The sequence below is a fragment of the Rattus norvegicus genome, chromosome 15 (assembly GCF_021556685.1).
Source record: "Rattus norvegicus strain SHRSP/BbbUtx chromosome 15, alternate assembly SHRSP_T2T, whole genome shotgun sequence".
In the NCBI taxonomy this organism is placed as follows: domain Eukaryota; kingdom Metazoa; phylum Chordata; class Mammalia; order Rodentia; family Muridae; genus Rattus; species Rattus norvegicus.
The window spans coordinates 105,398,591-105,416,612 of NC_141548.1; the positions used below are offsets into that span (position 1 = coordinate 105,398,591).

At 41.6% G+C, this 18,022-nt stretch overlaps 1 protein-coding gene across 5 annotated transcripts in view; it reads left to right on the forward strand.

Annotated features, from left to right (window-relative positions):
• The window catches only part of Pcca (propionyl-CoA carboxylase subunit alpha), a 334,592-nt gene that overhangs the window by 148,259 nt on the left and 168,311 nt on the right, over positions 1-18,022 (forward strand). For 3 of the 5 annotated variants that reach the window (XR_015638170.1, NM_019330.2, XM_087586569.1), the window contains 3 exon segments: positions 3,752-3,820; positions 5,737-5,812; positions 13,847-13,957. Coding sequence is in view for 4 of the 5 variants with exons in the window: in NM_019330.2 (NP_062203.2) it covers positions 3,752-3,820; positions 5,737-5,812; positions 13,847-13,957 (256 nt within the window). In the remaining variant the exon portion in view is untranslated. 5 annotated transcript variants of the gene reach the window in all.

An 18,022-nucleotide genomic window follows, 5' to 3' on the forward strand; every position in this document is an offset into this window, starting at 1 on the left:
TCTGAGCAAGACTGTTAGGGGAACAAAGTGCCTCATTTTGTGTGGTATCACCAACTTTGAGAAAATAGTGACCAGCATTCATTTTATTCCATGGTTCATCTGTTCTTGTCCTTTTAAAGCAATTCGATTGCATCAGAAGAACAAGAGGGGACCCTTTCTCTTACTCAAGGTATTGAGTGCACGTATAGATGGCATTATGTTAGCCGTGAAAAGGCTGTGCCTTCTGTGAACAGGATTATTCAGCTTGATGGCTGCTAAGATGGTGAAAGATTACAGGAAGAATTCTGAATTTGAAGATGTTATTGGATATATGTTTTATTTCACTTTTAAACTGTTTTTGCCCATGTGCTTTCTAAAGGGACTTGACCCTTTCTAGGCCTGGAGACTCCATGCTGTGTTCAAAGCCTGGAGGCAGAAAAAAATTATAAAGATTGAACAGGCGTTCTGTGATGCTAGATAGCACATGAGAGCAAGTGTCATAGGGACATATCTAAACACTTTTTTAATCAAACAAAAAGTCTTAAATAAGAAGCCGTAATGATTACTCTAGTTGTTAGAAGTTTCCACCATGTTGTAATAGCTCACAGGATGTCAAACATTTTGCCCTCTCAAGTTTTTGCAATTTGCAATTTTCAAACGTGAGACCTGTTGAAAGCCCAAGTGATAATGGACAAACTCTACCCCCTACAGTCTTTGTCCCACCAAATCTTTCTTCAATTAATGCTGCAGCAGGAGTTTTATGTAATAACATTTGCAGTTGTGATCCAGCCATAGAAAGAAAAAACAATTAAAATGCCTTAAATGTTCTGCTTACTGCTGTTATTTGCGTGTGTGAATGTTGCATGTCAGCTAAATGGACCAAGGAATAGATAAAGGGGTTGGGGGCAGGAGAGTGCGCACTAAGCTTTGTCTATCATTATTGCTGGGAGCAATCAAATAGATGTCAGCAGGACAGTAGACGCGTTGACAGCTGTAATTATGTATCTCCATGGTGATCACTTTTGGCCTGTCATGGAGGCCCACGAGCCCCCTCCCTTCGACACATTTAATCATATTGGGTTGTCACTTGTCAGGTAGACACGGTGGGGCCGGGAGCTGTGCTGAGGGGAGGAGACACGGTGGGGCCGGGAGCTGTGCTGAGGGGAGGAGACACGGTGGGGCCGGGAGCTGTGCTGAGGGGAGGGAGAGAAGAATTGATAATGAAAGCTGGGAGTCGCCTCATAGTTTCCAGAGTCCACTTTTTGGCTGCACAGGCAATTTTAATTGTTCTGGAGGTATCTGGAGGCTGACTTGAGCCTCACACTTGGGATGCATGGGTATTTTCAGTGTGGTCCTCTTTCTCCCTCACTGTATGAAAACTAGATGTATCAGTTTCACAGGGAAGCTAGCTTTGGATCTTGGGTTTTTTGGTCAAAAGAAAGAGCAAATATTTCAGAGTTAACTTCTGATTTCACACCTTTCACGCACATCATTAAGGCTGAAACATGCTTGTGGGGCAGAGATGAGGCTGTTCCTCGGAGTCTTTGATCTTCCAAGTTTGAGAATTTATTTTCAGATCACACTGGTGGTGTGCTTAGAGCTCCATTTGATTTCATTCTTGAAGTAGCCAGTGATAGTTACATGGGCTTTGTATGCATGGAGGAATGGGCTCCAAATTTGGTTTTTAATTAATTGTTAGGAGTAAATTATGTAGTTGGCTATTACTTGGAAAAATGAATATAAGCAGTGAATTAAAAGTTGTTTTTCTTTCTTTCTTTTTTTTTTTTTTTTTGCTTTACACAGTTTCTTTAGAAATGTTGATCTGCCTGTGTGTGCTGATTGTATATGATATGCTTTGATTTGACCCTGTGTGTTTAAGGTGATATGTTTATGTAATTATTTTAGCAAACAACAAAGACAGCCCTACCTAGCTAGCTACCTCTGATAGTTTACTTAGCCTTTAGAATAGCATTCTTTAAGACAGCGAGAGCTGCCTTATGAACTGCAGGGGGATAGAATAATATTCCTTATTTCCTGTACTATTTTACTAGTGGGTTGGATATCAGCTATGCCACAGATGGCTGGATGTACTGATAGCCAGGGCTTCCGATCTGCAGCAATTCCAGCAATAAACAGGCTTTGGCAATGCGCTCTGGGTATAAAGCTGACACTGTGGTCAGAGTAGTTCTGCCTTCTTGGCACCAGAACTGAGTTAACCAAGTTACCAGCAGCCATTTATTTGTGAGAGAAGAAGATACACTGTCGCTTTTCAGCTTTCACAGCTGCCCTGCAAATCCCCCACTCCTTTTTTTATAGAATAAATTTTATAGACTTTATGACTGAAAGAATTTTATTTTTCAGTAAATCAAGGCTGCACACATCTTTTATGAATGTGGAGTGGCTTTCACTTTAGGACCTTCATGTAGGAACTTGGGTTACATGGGCCCAAGTTGTTGCTTGTGCTGCACATACAGAAATAAATGTTCCCTGGGCTTGTTACAAGCTTCTCCTTAAAACCGTACAAAGAGGAGAGTAGTGTAGTTTTCACTTACCTTCTGATGTCATGTAATAAAGCCATCACCCATTCTCACGTGGATATTCTAGACAAGAGGTTTTACATTTGGTCCCTTGATAATTGCCTAAATTAAAATATTAAAGGCCTACCAGCCGCTGTGTTGACCTTTTCTGTCTTGCCACAAACAGTTGAGCTGCTATTTACTGGAAAGCCTCCTTCACAAAGGTGTCAGAGCCCTGAGCTTCCTCTCTTCTATTTCACCCCTAAAATGCTGGCATCGTCCTGCTGTTCTAGAACCTTCCATTAAATTCCTCCATCCTTAAGCCCTAAGATACGCCTGTCAGTCTTAAATATTTTGACCAGCTTCTAAATACTTCAGATTCCAAAACTTGATCACAATAATTTAATCAATGCTCTGTCCTTGGCAGATGCTCATTCAAAGTTTTACATGGCTAACCTCTGCGCTGTACTGCGGGTATCAAGCTGGGAGAGGAAAACAAGGATCACTGATGCACTAACTCACTCACTGGCTGGTTAACAGCAACCAGCGGCTTCAAAAGGACATTTTGAACCTGTGCCGGTTCTGCCCAAGATGAAAAGTGCAGAATCCGAACTCTTAATTGGAGCTTGTATCTTCACAGAGCAGCGTCCCGGGGAAAGCTGTGTAAACACAAAGGCCTCTCAGGCTTAACAGTAACAGAAAACAGCGTTCACAGCCGAAGGGCTGGGGGAAAAGGCAAAGTGTTGCAGATACAAAAGCCTGTCCAGTTTGTGTAGCTCAGAGGCCCTGTGAGGAGGAGGACGTCTGGCCAGGGCCAACCCAGGGCTCTGAGGGGGCGGGGGCTCTAGAGGGCGTCATCCCAACAGGCTGCAGGTGCACCCTAGGGCGGGGTATGAAGCCTACCTCTTCTCTCTCTCTCTCTCTCTCTCTCTCTCTCTCTCTCTCTCTCTCTCTCTCCCCCCCCCTCTCTCCCCCCTCTCTCTTCTCTCTCTCTCTCTCCTTTCTCTCTCTCTCTCTCTCTCTCTCTCTCTCTCTCTCTCTTTTTGTGAAAGAACAAAAATTATAAGCTGTATGGCATATTAAAGATCAAAGATCAGCCTCTCATTATGTGTCTGGGTTGTTTTCCGTTTTCCAGAGGCAGGGATGTTAAGATTGAAACTTTATTATCCATTTTCTCCATGGAAAAACATGTTGTGGTTAAATAAAACAAATCTTCCCAATATGAAGTTATGCACCCTTTCTTTTCTTCCTCTTAGGTCCGAGTTGACAGTGGCATCCAACCAGGAAGTGACATCAGCATCTATTATGACCCTATGATTTCAAAAGTTAGTTCCATTTGTGAAACAGTATACATTTAATTAAGGAATTGAAAGTTGAGCCTGTCTGTCTGTCTCTCTCTTTCTGTTTCTTTCTTCCCATTCCCTCCCTCCTCCTTCCCTTCCTTCCTCCCTCCCCCCTCCCCTTCCTCCCTCCCTCCCTGTCTTCCTCCCTCCCTTCCTTTAATTCACTGTACATCCTGATCACAGCCTTTTTCTTAACAATGTACTCTAATTAAACAAACCAGTAAGCAGTATGCGTGTCAGGAGCTGTGGAGAAATATATATTGTTAAGAGTACTTTTGCCCTTTGAAGATTTTCTAATCTACAACTTGAGTGGATTTCATTTTTCTTGTTTACACTATGGCTGGAGCCTAGAGCCTGGTGCATCTCAGGCAGGGACCGCAACACTGAGCCACCACTCAATCCAGTTAACTTTTATAGAAACGTACAATAGAATTTGTCCCATGTGTCCTTTTAAACTTTAAGTTTTCAGGGTAAAGTTGAAAATCATGAGTCTCTAAAATATTAAGACCTCATAAATTGTAAAATGTTGCAATAGATAAACTGCAGGTTTGTTTTTTTTTTTTTTTTAAATGCCTTGTCTCTGAAATAGTAGCTTTGTCTCAAGGACCAATTAGCTTCAAGTTTTCTTTTAGTTTTGTGCTGAAGATGAAACAGGAATCCTGCAAGTTTGTACAGGGCTCTGCTGTGACCCATATCCTAGTGTCCTGAGTATTCTCGGATGTGGCTGTAGCTGCAGAAACACACCATTTTAATCTTTGTAGTTTTTTTCACTTAAGTTTTTACCCTTAATATTTTTAAAATAAACCTTAGATGTTTTTCTTATTAGAGAAACACAATATAAAAGTAGAAATACATAAAATATTACAAATTGATTTTCAAATTAACTGTTTCTTTTTTAGACGACTGGACATCTGTCTAGAAAGATGCCCTGTGTGTTTTTCAGTTGGCTCATATGTGTAAAACTTACTTACTTATTTTTCTGAGTGTGATTTTTCACTATGCAGTTGGTTGACCTGGAACTTGCTTTGTAGACTGGGCTGGTCTCAGATTCACAGATAGGTGTCTGCTTCTGCCTCCCAAATGCTAGCTTTAGAGGTGTGTGCTACTAGGTGACAAACTGGTTTTGTATTGAAGAACTTGTAAATTTACTAAAATAATTAGAACCTACACTTTAATGATATGCATCAGAAAAATATTTGATATATTGTCAAATTCTTTTAGATTTATAGAGATTATATATAAAAGGATACTGCAGGCAAAGTCGTCTTTGATTTAGCCAGCACCTTTAGTTTTTGTGTTATGTTCTGATTGACCCAGTAATTTTAAGGACAGTCTAGATTTTTCTTTCACTTTCTTACTGGCTCTTTTGCAACTTACAAAAGTTTTAGCTATTTAGGAAATCAAACTTGGAAGCAGAGAAAACCAGGGAAGTTAGAAACATTGTCCCCAGCCCTACATGACGCCATGTGCTGGTGTGCTGTACCACATGCTGACATGCTGTCCTATGTCTGGTTTTCTGTGCCACATGCTGGAGTGCTATGTCAAGTGCTGGTGTGCTGTACCACGTGCTGGTGCTGTGGCAGTTCCTCAGGCTCTGCTCTCTCCTCTCCTTAATCTTTCTCCTGTGCTTGTTTATTATCAAGTGACCAACCTGTTTGTTTTGTTCTGAAGTCTTTCTCTCCTGTGACAATGACTTGTAAGAGGAATGTCTGAGATAGGTTGGTTCTCACTTGTTTATTTAAAGGAATCTTATTGACTTATTTTATACTAAAATAATTGGACCACTATGAAAATTGAAAGGACATATTGGGGAATGTGGTAGGAAGTATTAAACTTGCTAGGCCTGGTCACTGGGTACATGGCTGGCTTTACAGACCATTCTGTCTGTTTGCTTGTAGCTAGTCACATATGGATCTGACAGAGCAGAAGCCCTGAAGAGGATGGAAGATGCATTGGACAGTTATGTTATCCGGGGTAAGACTGCATGCTTACCTTTCTGTTGCTGTTTGACCCTCTGCAGGCTAACCTGTGGCATCTTGCACTGTACATGATATGAGGGACTGGGAAGAGTCATCATTCCGCACGGGGAGAATGAGTCTGCTATGTCACTGAGCTTTAGGGGTGGGAGGTAGCACTTACAGATGTGTGGAGATGGACCTTGGCCTTACAGCTGATGACTCTGGGGTCTGGGAACATCTATTGGCTCTGCTCAGAGAAGGCGGTAGATGGTTTGTGAGTGCAGTTGTCACCTGAGGGTCTGTCCCTGGTTCTCATACAAGCCTTCTGAGTGCAGTGGTGACTGAATCAGAAGCTACTCTTGCACTGGAGTCTGCAAAGTGTGGTATTCTTACCCACTTTGAAGAGTAAATTATATACAAAGTGTAAGTACCAACTTTGCTATCAGATTCAGTTGAACATAATTTTGAATGGCCAGTGGAGGTTCAAGAACATCCTCTAGGCAAGGTTGGCTACCGGGCCATTTTGTGCTCTGCTCTTCCAGAGAACTGAAATTTGGTTCTATCGTCCACATTGGTTGGCTCACAACTACCATGAACGACTCTGGTGATCTGACATCCTCTTCTTGCCTCTGTGGGCACACACATACATTTGTACATACAGATATACAAACAAAGATACAGGACTGGCAGGAGGTGGTGGGGGGTGGGAAACAAGTGAATGGAGTGACTTTGGATGTAACTGTTTTTGAATATTGGACTAATTGGTGTTTGGGGTTGAACACTTAAAATGGACCCCTAACAACTAATGGGACATCCTTCAGATGAGCGCTGTAATCATGCTGAAGGCTGAGGGTGGAGAGAACCAATCCAAATAACTCAACTGTGTTAACTGTGATATCCCCAGGCTACGGAGAAAATATGTCTAAATAAATATTAAACTCTAGTTAGTAGGTTTATTTTTCATAGTTGATGAGTTAGCAGGTCTGAAACCAATTTATGTATATTCTGGAACTAAGGAAATAAATACATGTATTGTGGATAATAAGAACCAAGTTTCCCTCTGTCAGAAAGGCAGTGACAGATGTGGGAATGAATGCCTGGGGGTGGTGGAATGAACCCTGTGTATGGTATGAGGTTGAGTTAGGAGGTATCCATGAGAACTCTTGAGCTTTAATATAGACTAACGGCTATGTAAAGGTGTGTGTGTGTGCGCGTGCGTGCGTGCATGTGCACGAATTTATGTATACACACACATGCTCATTCTCTAGGTGAAGGTTCTGAATTTTGGCAGTATTGACATTTGGAGGCCAGCAATTGTAGGATAGGATGTTAGTTCTGAGATGTGTATTCTTGTCCACATGTTTGGCTACTGTCCACTCAGTTTACTAAGTGTGTTCAGCCTTGGTTCCAGGAGAAACGTAAGATGAGCCTGACCTGCCTGTGTAAGAAAGCAGAGCTGTGCTGAACAGGAACCTCAGGTCAGGCTCAATTCACGCCTGTCATCCCAGCACATCCTGGAGTCCACTTACGTAATAGGCTGAGGCAGGAGGATTGGTGTGACAGTTTTGCCACAGTGTAACACCCTGTGCAAACTTTAAAACAAACAAAGGAAAAGCTCAAGAGGTTATCTGTTAGGAAGACACAGGATCTGCTTGAAGAGGTCCCCACTGGTCACACTGGGAGACTGGGAGACTGCAGCTCAGTAAGTCTCATAAGTGAAAGAGACGGCATATCCTCTAGATAGACTTTGATCCAATACATGTAGAAAAAGTATTATGCCGAGAACATAAACTATAAAAAAGTCAGTAGATGCTGAAGTTAATGGAGAAATTGGAGGAACAGCATAGTTTGTTGGTGTCCCTTTGTAATATACTTGATAAGTACCATGGGAACTGCTTCAAACTAGCAATGTAACCAAACAGCATGGATTGCCACTGTTGATGTGGTACCCTGTGTCTGTGCCTATTGTGATCATTTCCCCCTTCCTCGCTCTTCACACACACACACACACACACACACACACACACACACACACACACACACACACACACAGAAAATGGGTAACTTGAATATAATCATGAGGATTATATTAGGCATACCAACTTGAAAGACAATCTACAAAATAAGCGGCTTGTGATCTTTAGAGGTGTCAAGGTCAATAAGCACAAGGAGAAGCTGGTAGCTTCTAGATCAAAGGAAGCCAGAGGGCCTGAGACTGCTCAGTACAACAGGATTCTGCACTCGATCCTGGGCCAGGACAAAAAAAGGCTTTTCTTTATAGTTAAAAGCCATCAATGAGGCAAGTGGAGAAATTTGAATCAAGTTTGAATCTTGAGTTGTAATCGCAAAAGAGACTTATCTTCCTCTTAGGAAATGTACAGGAAGATAGTTAGAGGCTATTCTGTCTTCAACTTACATCCAGGTTACATTCAAAATGACTTGTGTGGTCTGTGGTCTATACATACAGAGAATCAAGCACAGACGTGCTAAGCTGCTCCCAGATTCAGAGCCTGGGTCAAGGTGAACGGTAATTATCTATATTAGTTTTACCGACTTTCTAAGATTCTGAAATTATTACAGAATAGGGTTTTTTCTTTTAAATTGTCTCCTTTCCCACCATTGTCTTTGATGTTTATTTTTTCATCTGGTGAATTTAAATGGACAGATGATTTTAAAGCTTTTGTAAAGGGCAAGAAAGGAAAAGAAATTTGCTGTATTGTAAGTAACTGCTTCATTGGTCAAATGTGGACATCCCCCCCCTCCCCAATTACTTGTGAGCTTTCGTAAAAGAAAAACTCCAGAGAAACTTTAGTGTTTCTATACTCTAAAAACTTTAAAGAAACTTTAGAGCATAGTATACCTACATTAAACTTAATATCCAAGTCCCCATGAAAGAAGCAGTGGCCTCAGCCTGTGTTTGATCCTGGTGGAGTGCACAGCTAGTGTCTGGCCTGCTGTTTTGGAACCAGCAGGCAGTCAGAAGGCTGCTCCAGGGGCCTCCCTCTGTGTCCTGATCATGATTTCCCATGCAGATGGGACCTGGTGAACTCTGGCACAGGTCACCCCAATTCCCAATCTAAAACTCTCAGTCATAATTTTTACAAGTATGTGATTAATAACATTACTGAGGCTGTAAACTCTCAAAGAATACTCTGCTGTCTGCTCACTGTTTACACAGGGACTCACTCCAAGGCATTGTCTTTTTCTGGGTCTTGGGAGGAATGTAACCCAAGTGCACAGTGGTTCCTCTTATCTGCACTATTCCTTCCATCTACTGTCTTAGCTCCATGTGTATGGAGCAGTTTCCTGATTATTACTGACTTTGCCTGAGAAGTAGTTTCTGGGCATTAGTTCTTGGAACAGCTTGTTGTGTTAATAGCCATACATGAAAAAAAAAAGGGTTATTTTCCTGTGTACTTTACAGAAGGAAAACAGGTAATAGTTTGATTTCACATGGTAGTATGTAGTTTGTTATTCAGAGAACTTTAAGGACAAATGTATTTGAGTTTTAATTTTTTTCTTGAAACTTTGTAAAATCTAAGGTTTTTCATGTTGTATTTACTATATAATTAAAGGTTAAAAAAATTCTTTAATGGAACGGGAACAGCCTAGATGTTCATCAGTAGATGAATGTATGCTTGAAGTGTGATACATATAGACATAACACAATTTTACTATGCTGTAAAGAAAGATTAATTATGAAAAATTTAGGGAAATGGATGGAGTTGGAAAGAATTATATTGAGGAGGTGACCCAGATCCAGATAAACACCAGCCCTATCTTCTTGTTTATGTATGTGTTTGTAAACATGTGTAAATGTGGACGAAGGCAGAGAGGAGAGCAAGAGAGTGTAAAGAGAAGCTCTGAGGTGACGGGGCAGGGTATAAAGGACCCATGTGACAGGGAAACAGAAAGGAGACTGGCATAGTGGGGAAGGAGGAGGCGCCAGGCCAGTCAGCTGTGAAGTACATTGTAAGGCTGTTAGATCATCTAATACTTTGTGTGTTAGACGCTCATTCATGTGTTTGGCTCTGTTGTTTGATATCCTAGATGTAAGAAATACTTGTTCACAGTCCTTTCGGGTTACCTTTCCTAACGCCACTACCCTTTTTCAACTGTGAATGTGGAATGAAATGCTAATATATCATTCATTCATTCATCCTGCTACTTACATTCATTTCAGTATTTTAGATATCAGTATCAGAAAGTAACTTTATCTTGTCCAAATTATCGTAAACTGCGTATTTAAGCCATGTTATATTTACTGACAGCAGGTCTGTGCTAGCTCTTCGGGCCTCAGCAGTGTAGGGGGCTGAAAAGCCTGGACTAGATTGTAAAAGGAAACTCAGTTAAGCTAAATGTGACATATTGCATATGTAGGAGCAATAATCATAGAAGTTAGACTGCCTCACTTAACTTATCTACTATTTCGGTGGCCACTTGGAAAGAGTGTCTTGTGAAAGGACAAATTGAGTTGTTACTTTTCATGTAAGAACAATTACTTTTCTCTCTTTGAATTAAATCACCACTGTACTTCATATTATAAATTTGTTCCCTCCCAGCGGTTATCATTTCTTGTGCACTTTGGGTATTGTAATGCCACTGTGTGCAGTGTGCAGTGCTGATCTGTGCTGTAGTCCCCGTGGCAGTGTGCAGTGCTGATCTGTGCTGTAGTCCCCGTGGCAGTGTGCAGTGCTGATCTGTGCTGTAGTCCCCGTGGCAGTGTGCAGTGCTGATCTGTGCTGTAGTCCCCGTGGCAGTGTGCAGTGCTGATCTGTGCTGTAGTCCCCGTGGCAGTGTGCTGTGCTGATCTGTGCTGTAGTCCCCGTGGCAGTGTGCAGTGCTGATCTGTGCTGTAGTCCCAGTGGCAGTGTGCAGTGCTGATCTGTGCTGTAGTCCCTGTGGCAGTGTGCAGTGCTGATCTGTGCTGTAGTCCCCGTGGCAGTGTGCAGTGCTGATCTGTGCTGTAGTCCCCGTGGCAGTGTGCAGTGCTGATCTGTGCTGTAGTCCCCGTGGCAGTGTGCAGTGCTGATCTGTGCTGTAGTCCCCGTGGCAGTATGCAGTGCTGATCTGTGCTGTAGTCCCCGTGGCAGTGTGCAGTGCTGATCTGTGCTGTAGTCCCAGTGGCAGTGTGCAGTGCTGATCTGTGCTGTAGTCCCCGTGGCAGTGTGCAGTGCTGATCTGTGCTGTAGTCCCAGTGGCAGTGTGCAGTGCTGATCTGTGCTGTAGTCCCAGTGGCAGTGTGCAGTGCTGATCTGTGCTGTAGTCCCTGTGGCAGTGTGCAGTGCTGATCTGTGCTGTAGTCCCCGTGGCAGTGTGCAGTGCTGATCTGTGCTGTAGTCCCAGTGGCAGTGTGCAGTGCTGATCTGTGCTGTAGTCCCTGTGGCAGTGTGCAGTGCTGATCTGTGCTGTAGTCCCCGTGGCAGTGTGCAGTGCTGATCTGTGCTGTAGTCCCTGTGGCAGTGTGCAGTGCTGATTTCATCCTGCCTGGGCCTGCTGTTCCAGTTGTTCTTGATTCCTTCTCTTGATGGCCCTGGAAGGGCTTGAGTCCACCTTACTTACTGTCCACTGTGCATGTAATAGACTGGGCATCATACAGACAGCACCAGCCTGTCTTCTCATAGACATCTGCCTTGCTCAAAGTGAAGCGAGTGTTCGTTCTCCTAAGCTCTCCATGTCAGTTGAGGCACCTTCTGTTGCATTGTAGAACCCAAGATTAGGACATTCTTGACTCAGGTCCTGCGCTTGGCATCAGCTAAGCCACACAGCCTGTGGCTAAATCCTTTACTTCTCTCAAGCTCCACTTCTTTTCTCCATGGACGCTCTCGGCCAGTTGCTGGGTACCACAGCCTGGGCAGTTTACATTGTACAGTTGTGAAGGATGTGTTTTGCTGTCTTCATCTTACCCCTGTGCAGTCTCCTGCCTCAGAACGCATGAACCTACTTCTCTTTGCCTTGCTTCTCATCAGCATTCTCATTGTTCTAGAGGGAGAGTGACTTTTTCTTGTGCCTTGCTGTGCCTTGAATGTAACATTAGACTTTGAGCTGCATCAGCTGTGTTTGCTCCCCATCTCCAGCCAGCATTCCCTCCTGGCTGGCCTCTCCACACAAATGCACACTGGCAACCATTTGCTTTGTATACAGTGAACTTCTCCGATTTAAAAAAATGCATTTATTTTTATGTGTATGATGGTTTTGCTTGTGTGTGTGTGTGTGTGTGTGTGTGTGTGTGTGTGTGTGTGTGTATGTATGTGCACCATGCATGTGCCTGGCACCTATGGAGTTCAGAAGAGGTTTCCTGGAACTGGAGTTTTAAGTGTTTGTGAGCTGCCATGTAGGTGGGTACTGGGAACTGACCTCTGGGTCTTCTGCAAGAACAACAACTACTCCTCACTTCAGTCATCTCTCCAGCCTTGTCAAAATTCTCACACAGGTGAAATTTCTTCTCCTATGCAGATCTCAGGTTCCTATCCTGATATGGTGCTCCACGTTTCTCTTCTGAGCCCTGCTGGGCTTGTTTCCTGAGCACAGATGTTTCTCTGGCAGATGAGATCCTTCCTCAAGTGCTTTGACTTCGTCCACCTGTAATACATGATCTAGTTGCTGATCCCTTTCATGTCATCACCATTTTCAAGAAACTTTTAAAAATTCTTGCCCTTTGGTTTGTCTAAGTATCTTAGCAAATGCTTCATCTTTGTAAATGAATGTCACCTTGTGTCCAGCGATTTTTTTAGGCCATCAGAGGTTTGTAGACCTTCTGTTACCTCAGTAATGAAACTTTTTTTTTTGCTGTTGTTTTGTTTTTAATTAAAAGTTTTTATATGTGTGTAATATACCCATGCTTCAGGCATACAATTGTTTCTGGGTATTCTCAGCCCTTGGAAGCAGTAATTTTTGGCTAGAAGCTAAATTTTTGCCATGGGCGTGCATTTCTCACAGATATTTAACACAAAGGTCATGAATTATATAATCCTCTAAATAGGATAAATCCATCTATGGAATTTTTGTATAAAGGAATAACATTATGACTAGAATTCTGGAGCTTGATGTAAATGTTTGAAGTAGGTGGGATAGCTTGAGAATTGGATTTTATCCAGTTGAGATATAAGCATATTTGGGAACAGAGATGGTCATATGTTTACGTAGGTTGTTAATGTGGTCTAGAATAAAGAGATGCATAAAAAGTGCTTGAAAGGATATAGTAAATTGTTAATATTGATTAGCCTAGGGATGGATATTCATTTTGAAAGATAAACCCATGTCCCCATATGTAAGCCTCAAGTTCATGGTAACCTGCTGTAAGCAAGGTATCTAGAAACCATAGTATGGAAAATATGGAAATGTACAAATGTACTTGGTTTTGATGCAATTAGTCTGTTGATCCTTCCAGATAGTGAGGTCATGTAAGGGGATAAGCATGCACACGCAGGTAGACAGACAAGCAGACTAGGGGTTGGTCTGCTTCATTTACATTGCTAAAGTGAAGTTCTTGCCACATCCAGAAGCCCCTAAGAGGAGGAAATAAAAGAAAGGTGTTGAGCACATCAATTCAACTTGCATTCTCTGTTTGGGAATTAGTCATCTGCCTCGCTGCAGGAAGGGTGGGGAATGGATCTGATTGATTGGGTGGCTTCTTTTTGTTTTTTGTTTTTGTTTTTTCTAAATGATTTCATTAGGTAAGGAGAGACTAGTAATTGGGGTTTTCTTAGACAAAGGGAGGGAAAGAGGAGAGAGGAGAGGGAGGGGGAAAGAGAGAAGGGGTAGAAGGGAGAGAATGTAAGTCATAGGTCTATGTTGGTATTTTTCTTAGTGGCTCTACATCTTAGTTTTTGAGACAGTGTCTCACTAACCTGGAGCTCACTAATTTGACTAGACTGCCTGACCAGCAAACTCCAAGGATCCTCCTGTCTCTGCCTACCCAACACTGGCATCCCAGGCGTACACAGTCTTACTTACTCCCATTTGTCACAGGGGAGTGAAACAGAGTCTTTGTGCTCGTATGACAAGCACTTTATCAATTCTCCAATTCAGTCTGAAATTCTGCTTATAGGTGTTACACACAACATCCCACTGCTTCGGGAGGTGATAATCAACACGCGTTTTGTGAAAGGGGACATCAGCACTAAGTTTCTCTCTGATGTGTATCCTGATGGCTTCAAAGGTATGTATATGTATGTGCTGAGCTATTTAGTTCTCAGACATCGGTTGAGTTACATCAGGCTAATTTTATTCTTATTTGTAACACACAACTTTTCTATTATGAGTGAAGGTCCTTTGGCTTCTGTTCTTTTTACTGTATTACATTTTTGAAATATTCTTGACCATTAACATTCATGTTTTTGAGTATGCATGGGCAATTTATGAAGGTAACGACTTTTAGCTTTTCTCTTAAAAGCAAAACAACAAAAAAGTATGAGTGTGTAGGGTGTACTCATGTAGTCTAGGAGTGTTCCAGCTATGCTGCATTTGAAGCTCAGAGAATAGTCTCTCAGGTAACAGCTTTAAATGGACGTTGGATGAAGAAAAGTCCTCGCGTTAACTTTAACACTGACAACTTGTCAGTGAGTGTTTCCAAGTTTCAGGAGATTTTTTTTTTTAAATCAAGCTGGAGATAGAGCACTGAAGACCTGGTCAGCATCAGAAGAAACCAGTGATTTACTTGGGATTCTAGGAGTATCTAGACATGAGTCCCTAGTGAGCTGGGATACAAAGGCTGATTCTTAGATTCCAAGTATTTTAGGGTTGGGTGTACATTAGCAGTCCTTGCTGAGCATGTGTGAAGCCCTAGGTTTTGATCCCTAACACCATCACATTAAATATAAACAAAGCAACACACGTGCTGTAGTACAGAAAGTGACTAACAGTCAGCTTAGCATCATGGAGTTGACTGCGGAGTGCACTTACAAAGTACCTTTTAGTTCAGACGATGTAATAAGGTTTTGTAAATTAAATTGAATATAGACAGCTTAAATGTTCTTTGAGTTTCATCATTAGTATCAAGAAATTGAGAATTTCTTTAATTTGTACTCTTGAAATGAATAAGAATAGTAATTCATCAGATTATTTTTCTTAAACCTTTGAATTTTCAAAAACAGGATAAACTACATCTTGGCCATGATTTCAGCTTTATAATGGAGAATTAGCTTATTAACATTTGCTATCCTGAGGTCAGAACCACTTAGGCCATTGCGTCTTACCGTCTCCCTGGTAACAACTCACAGGGGACATAATATAAACACTTGTTTAATCAATGAAAAGAATCTTATCATGGTGTTGATGAGAGGAATGCTTTGGACATTTTAGATACCCTATGCACATATCTAGATAAACAACTCATTCTGTTTGATTCTAATATTTTATTCTCTTCACGGAAGTTTAGAAGCTATGGTAAATTGTGAAGTGGATTTAGAACTTCCTTATGGGTCCATGTCTGCCCAGATAATTCATTGGTGTTGGTAACATGATGGGAAATAGTGGCACAAGGAGAAAGTGGTCCTTTGAGTCAACTCTCAGAGCAAATTTTATGTATGTATCTGAGTGTCTGTCTGTCTTCACATGTAGTTATGTGAGCATGAATGTACATATTGGCGAGTAACCCCCAGGAGAGGAAAATAGGACTTTAAATCTCATTCGCAGTGATGACTATACTTAGCGTACATTTAAAATTATGTAAAGTGTTGCAAATTCTTTAGGAGCCACAATTCTCTTTAGCTGAGAAATTGACCTTAGAACAGAGCACACTTTCCACTGGACATTTAACTACATTTCCTTTGTAGTGAGGAAATTGTCAACATAGACTCTTGTGCTTGCAGCAGAAGGAGTCCTTCCTTGAGTCATAATTTGCTGGAAGAGCCTTTTGCAATGACTTAATCTCAGCTCTCATTTTCACTAAGCTCAGAGAAGCTATGTGATCACTAAAACCACTAAGGCTGGAACAGACTCTAGGGTTTTTGTGGTTTTTCCTTTTCTACCCAACTTTATCTTTCTTAGAAGCAAAACCCAAAACAAATAACAAAATAAGGAAGACATAAACAACAAACCACCACAACAACATGCAGACACAAAGCATGGACTAACCATTTTGTGTTAGTCAACTACTCTTAGAGACTTGTTCTGGAGTGTCGAGTGTCGTTAATATACCCAGTGTTACTCCATTGGAGAAAACTTGATTTTTTTTTTTTTTTTTTGTCTTCCAGCACCTATCAATTGCAAATAACATCTTGGTTCGGGGGTACGACTCTGTTCCTACTTCACCTTCTTCTTGCTTGGATCTTGTCTGGCATGAATTTTGCAGGCCTGTGCATGATGTCACAGTCTCTGTGAACTCATATGTGCATTACTTATTGCTTTCTTTTAATGTTTGGGACAGAGCGCAGGACCTTGTACGTGGTAGGCCAGAACAGTGACCTTCATCTCACACCCGGATAGTAGGGTTTTCAGTTAGAGCTTGAGGATTCCTTGGGTTGGGCTGGGATTCCAGTTCATAGGCCACAGACTTTTTAATGATGTGTCGTCAGATGGCCTCCCTCTAAGGTATTCAGCAAACAAACCTTATTGTCCATTCCCAACATCTCCTTCCCATTTTATTCCCTGAGGTTACTGTTATGCTAGTTTCTCCTTCTCTGAGTGGCTACTACCTCCTGTCCTTCACCTTCCCTATAAGGTGAAACCCAGAGCAAATCTCAACTACGTTAAGCCATCATCTTTGATTATTTGATATATGTGCCTGAGAGATATCAGGAAGTGGCAAGAGAAGCCAGTCCAGAGTTTTCTCAATGTGTCTGGGTCCAGGTCACTTTGCACCACTGGGGTTATCCATCTGTTTCCCATCTGGCCTGACCTCAGCACTGTTCATAGGCAAGTGCTGGTCTCTTTGGCTACATTAAATTTTTCTATTACATTTGTTTATTTCCCCAAATCTGTTTGTAGCTGAGGTTACTTTTACAAAAGGTTCTTAGATTTGAACTTTGAAGTGATTGAATCTAAAATTTAAAAATAGGATACACAAGAAATTGTTCTTGTTGACTTTTTTCATTCGAATGTTGAAAAGCAAATTTTGTTTGATTTGAAATTAAAGGAAAAAATGAACAAGCTATTTTAAGAGCTGTAATTTCAGTTGACCAGAATGAGCATCTTGAATCTCTTTCTCTGGTACCTTGTTATACTTCAACTTCACCCCCCTTCAAAAGCAGTATCAGGATTATCTATTTTCCTTTGAGAAGTGACTGCTTTTTTCTAAGAACTTGGTTGGACATAGAGTATACATCTGTGTTATAATATTTTTGAAAGAATTTGATTGAACATAGAAAGTGTGTGTTTGTGTTATCATATTCTCTGTTCTGTGTGCTGCTGCTGATAGACCCTCTGTTACTGGGAGTCCCCATGAAGTCCATCAGTCAGTTCTCTTGTGCTCCAAAGAGCTTATGTATCTACTGATCTTAATATGTCACTGATGAATTGGAGCACACTCCCTGGTTCATTTGTAAACAACTGTAATAAACCCATTAGGTGTTGGTGTGGGGGCAATGAGGTCATCACATCGTCTGCATACTGCGGTCTGGAGCCGTAAGCAGATTCCAGGAAGAAATATAGAGATGCTTCACCTTGGAAATGAGGGCCAATACAAAGCAGATAGGAAAATTGCTCTAGTTTTGTTGGCCTGTGCAGGGATCCTGGGACCCCAAGTCATCCCTGGGACCCCAAGTCATCCCTGAGACATGCTTGGAGAACTCTTCTTCTAGGTGTTTTGTTTTGGGAAGTTGGTGTCCTGTTTTTGTGAAAATGCTGAGAAAAGATCATGTGGGTCTTTCCATTGCTGTCCAAGTTTCAGAAGAAGGTCAGTGATGTGCCATGGCCCACAGGGTTGTGGTTTATGAAGTCAAATGAGGGCGTCTTTCCTAGAATCAGCATGAGTTCCCATGTTGTATAATGGTTCATTCAGTGTATGGATTTGCCCCCACAGTGTATAGATTGCTTGAGTTTTCCATACCCTTCTATTTCATGAATTACCTTTCTATAGAAGAATGTGCTACAGATCTTGAAAAATAATTATACTTACATTCTGAGTGATTTTAGTTTATTTTAAAAAATGATGCTCAAGTCACTTTGTTTCAAATAAATTTGTATGCATACTGAGTTTTTTTCGCTCAGAACTCCAGTTGTACCTGCTGTACCGTGTGATTATCTGCCGTCACATGTCTAGGAGCAGACAGCGTGGTTACTTCAG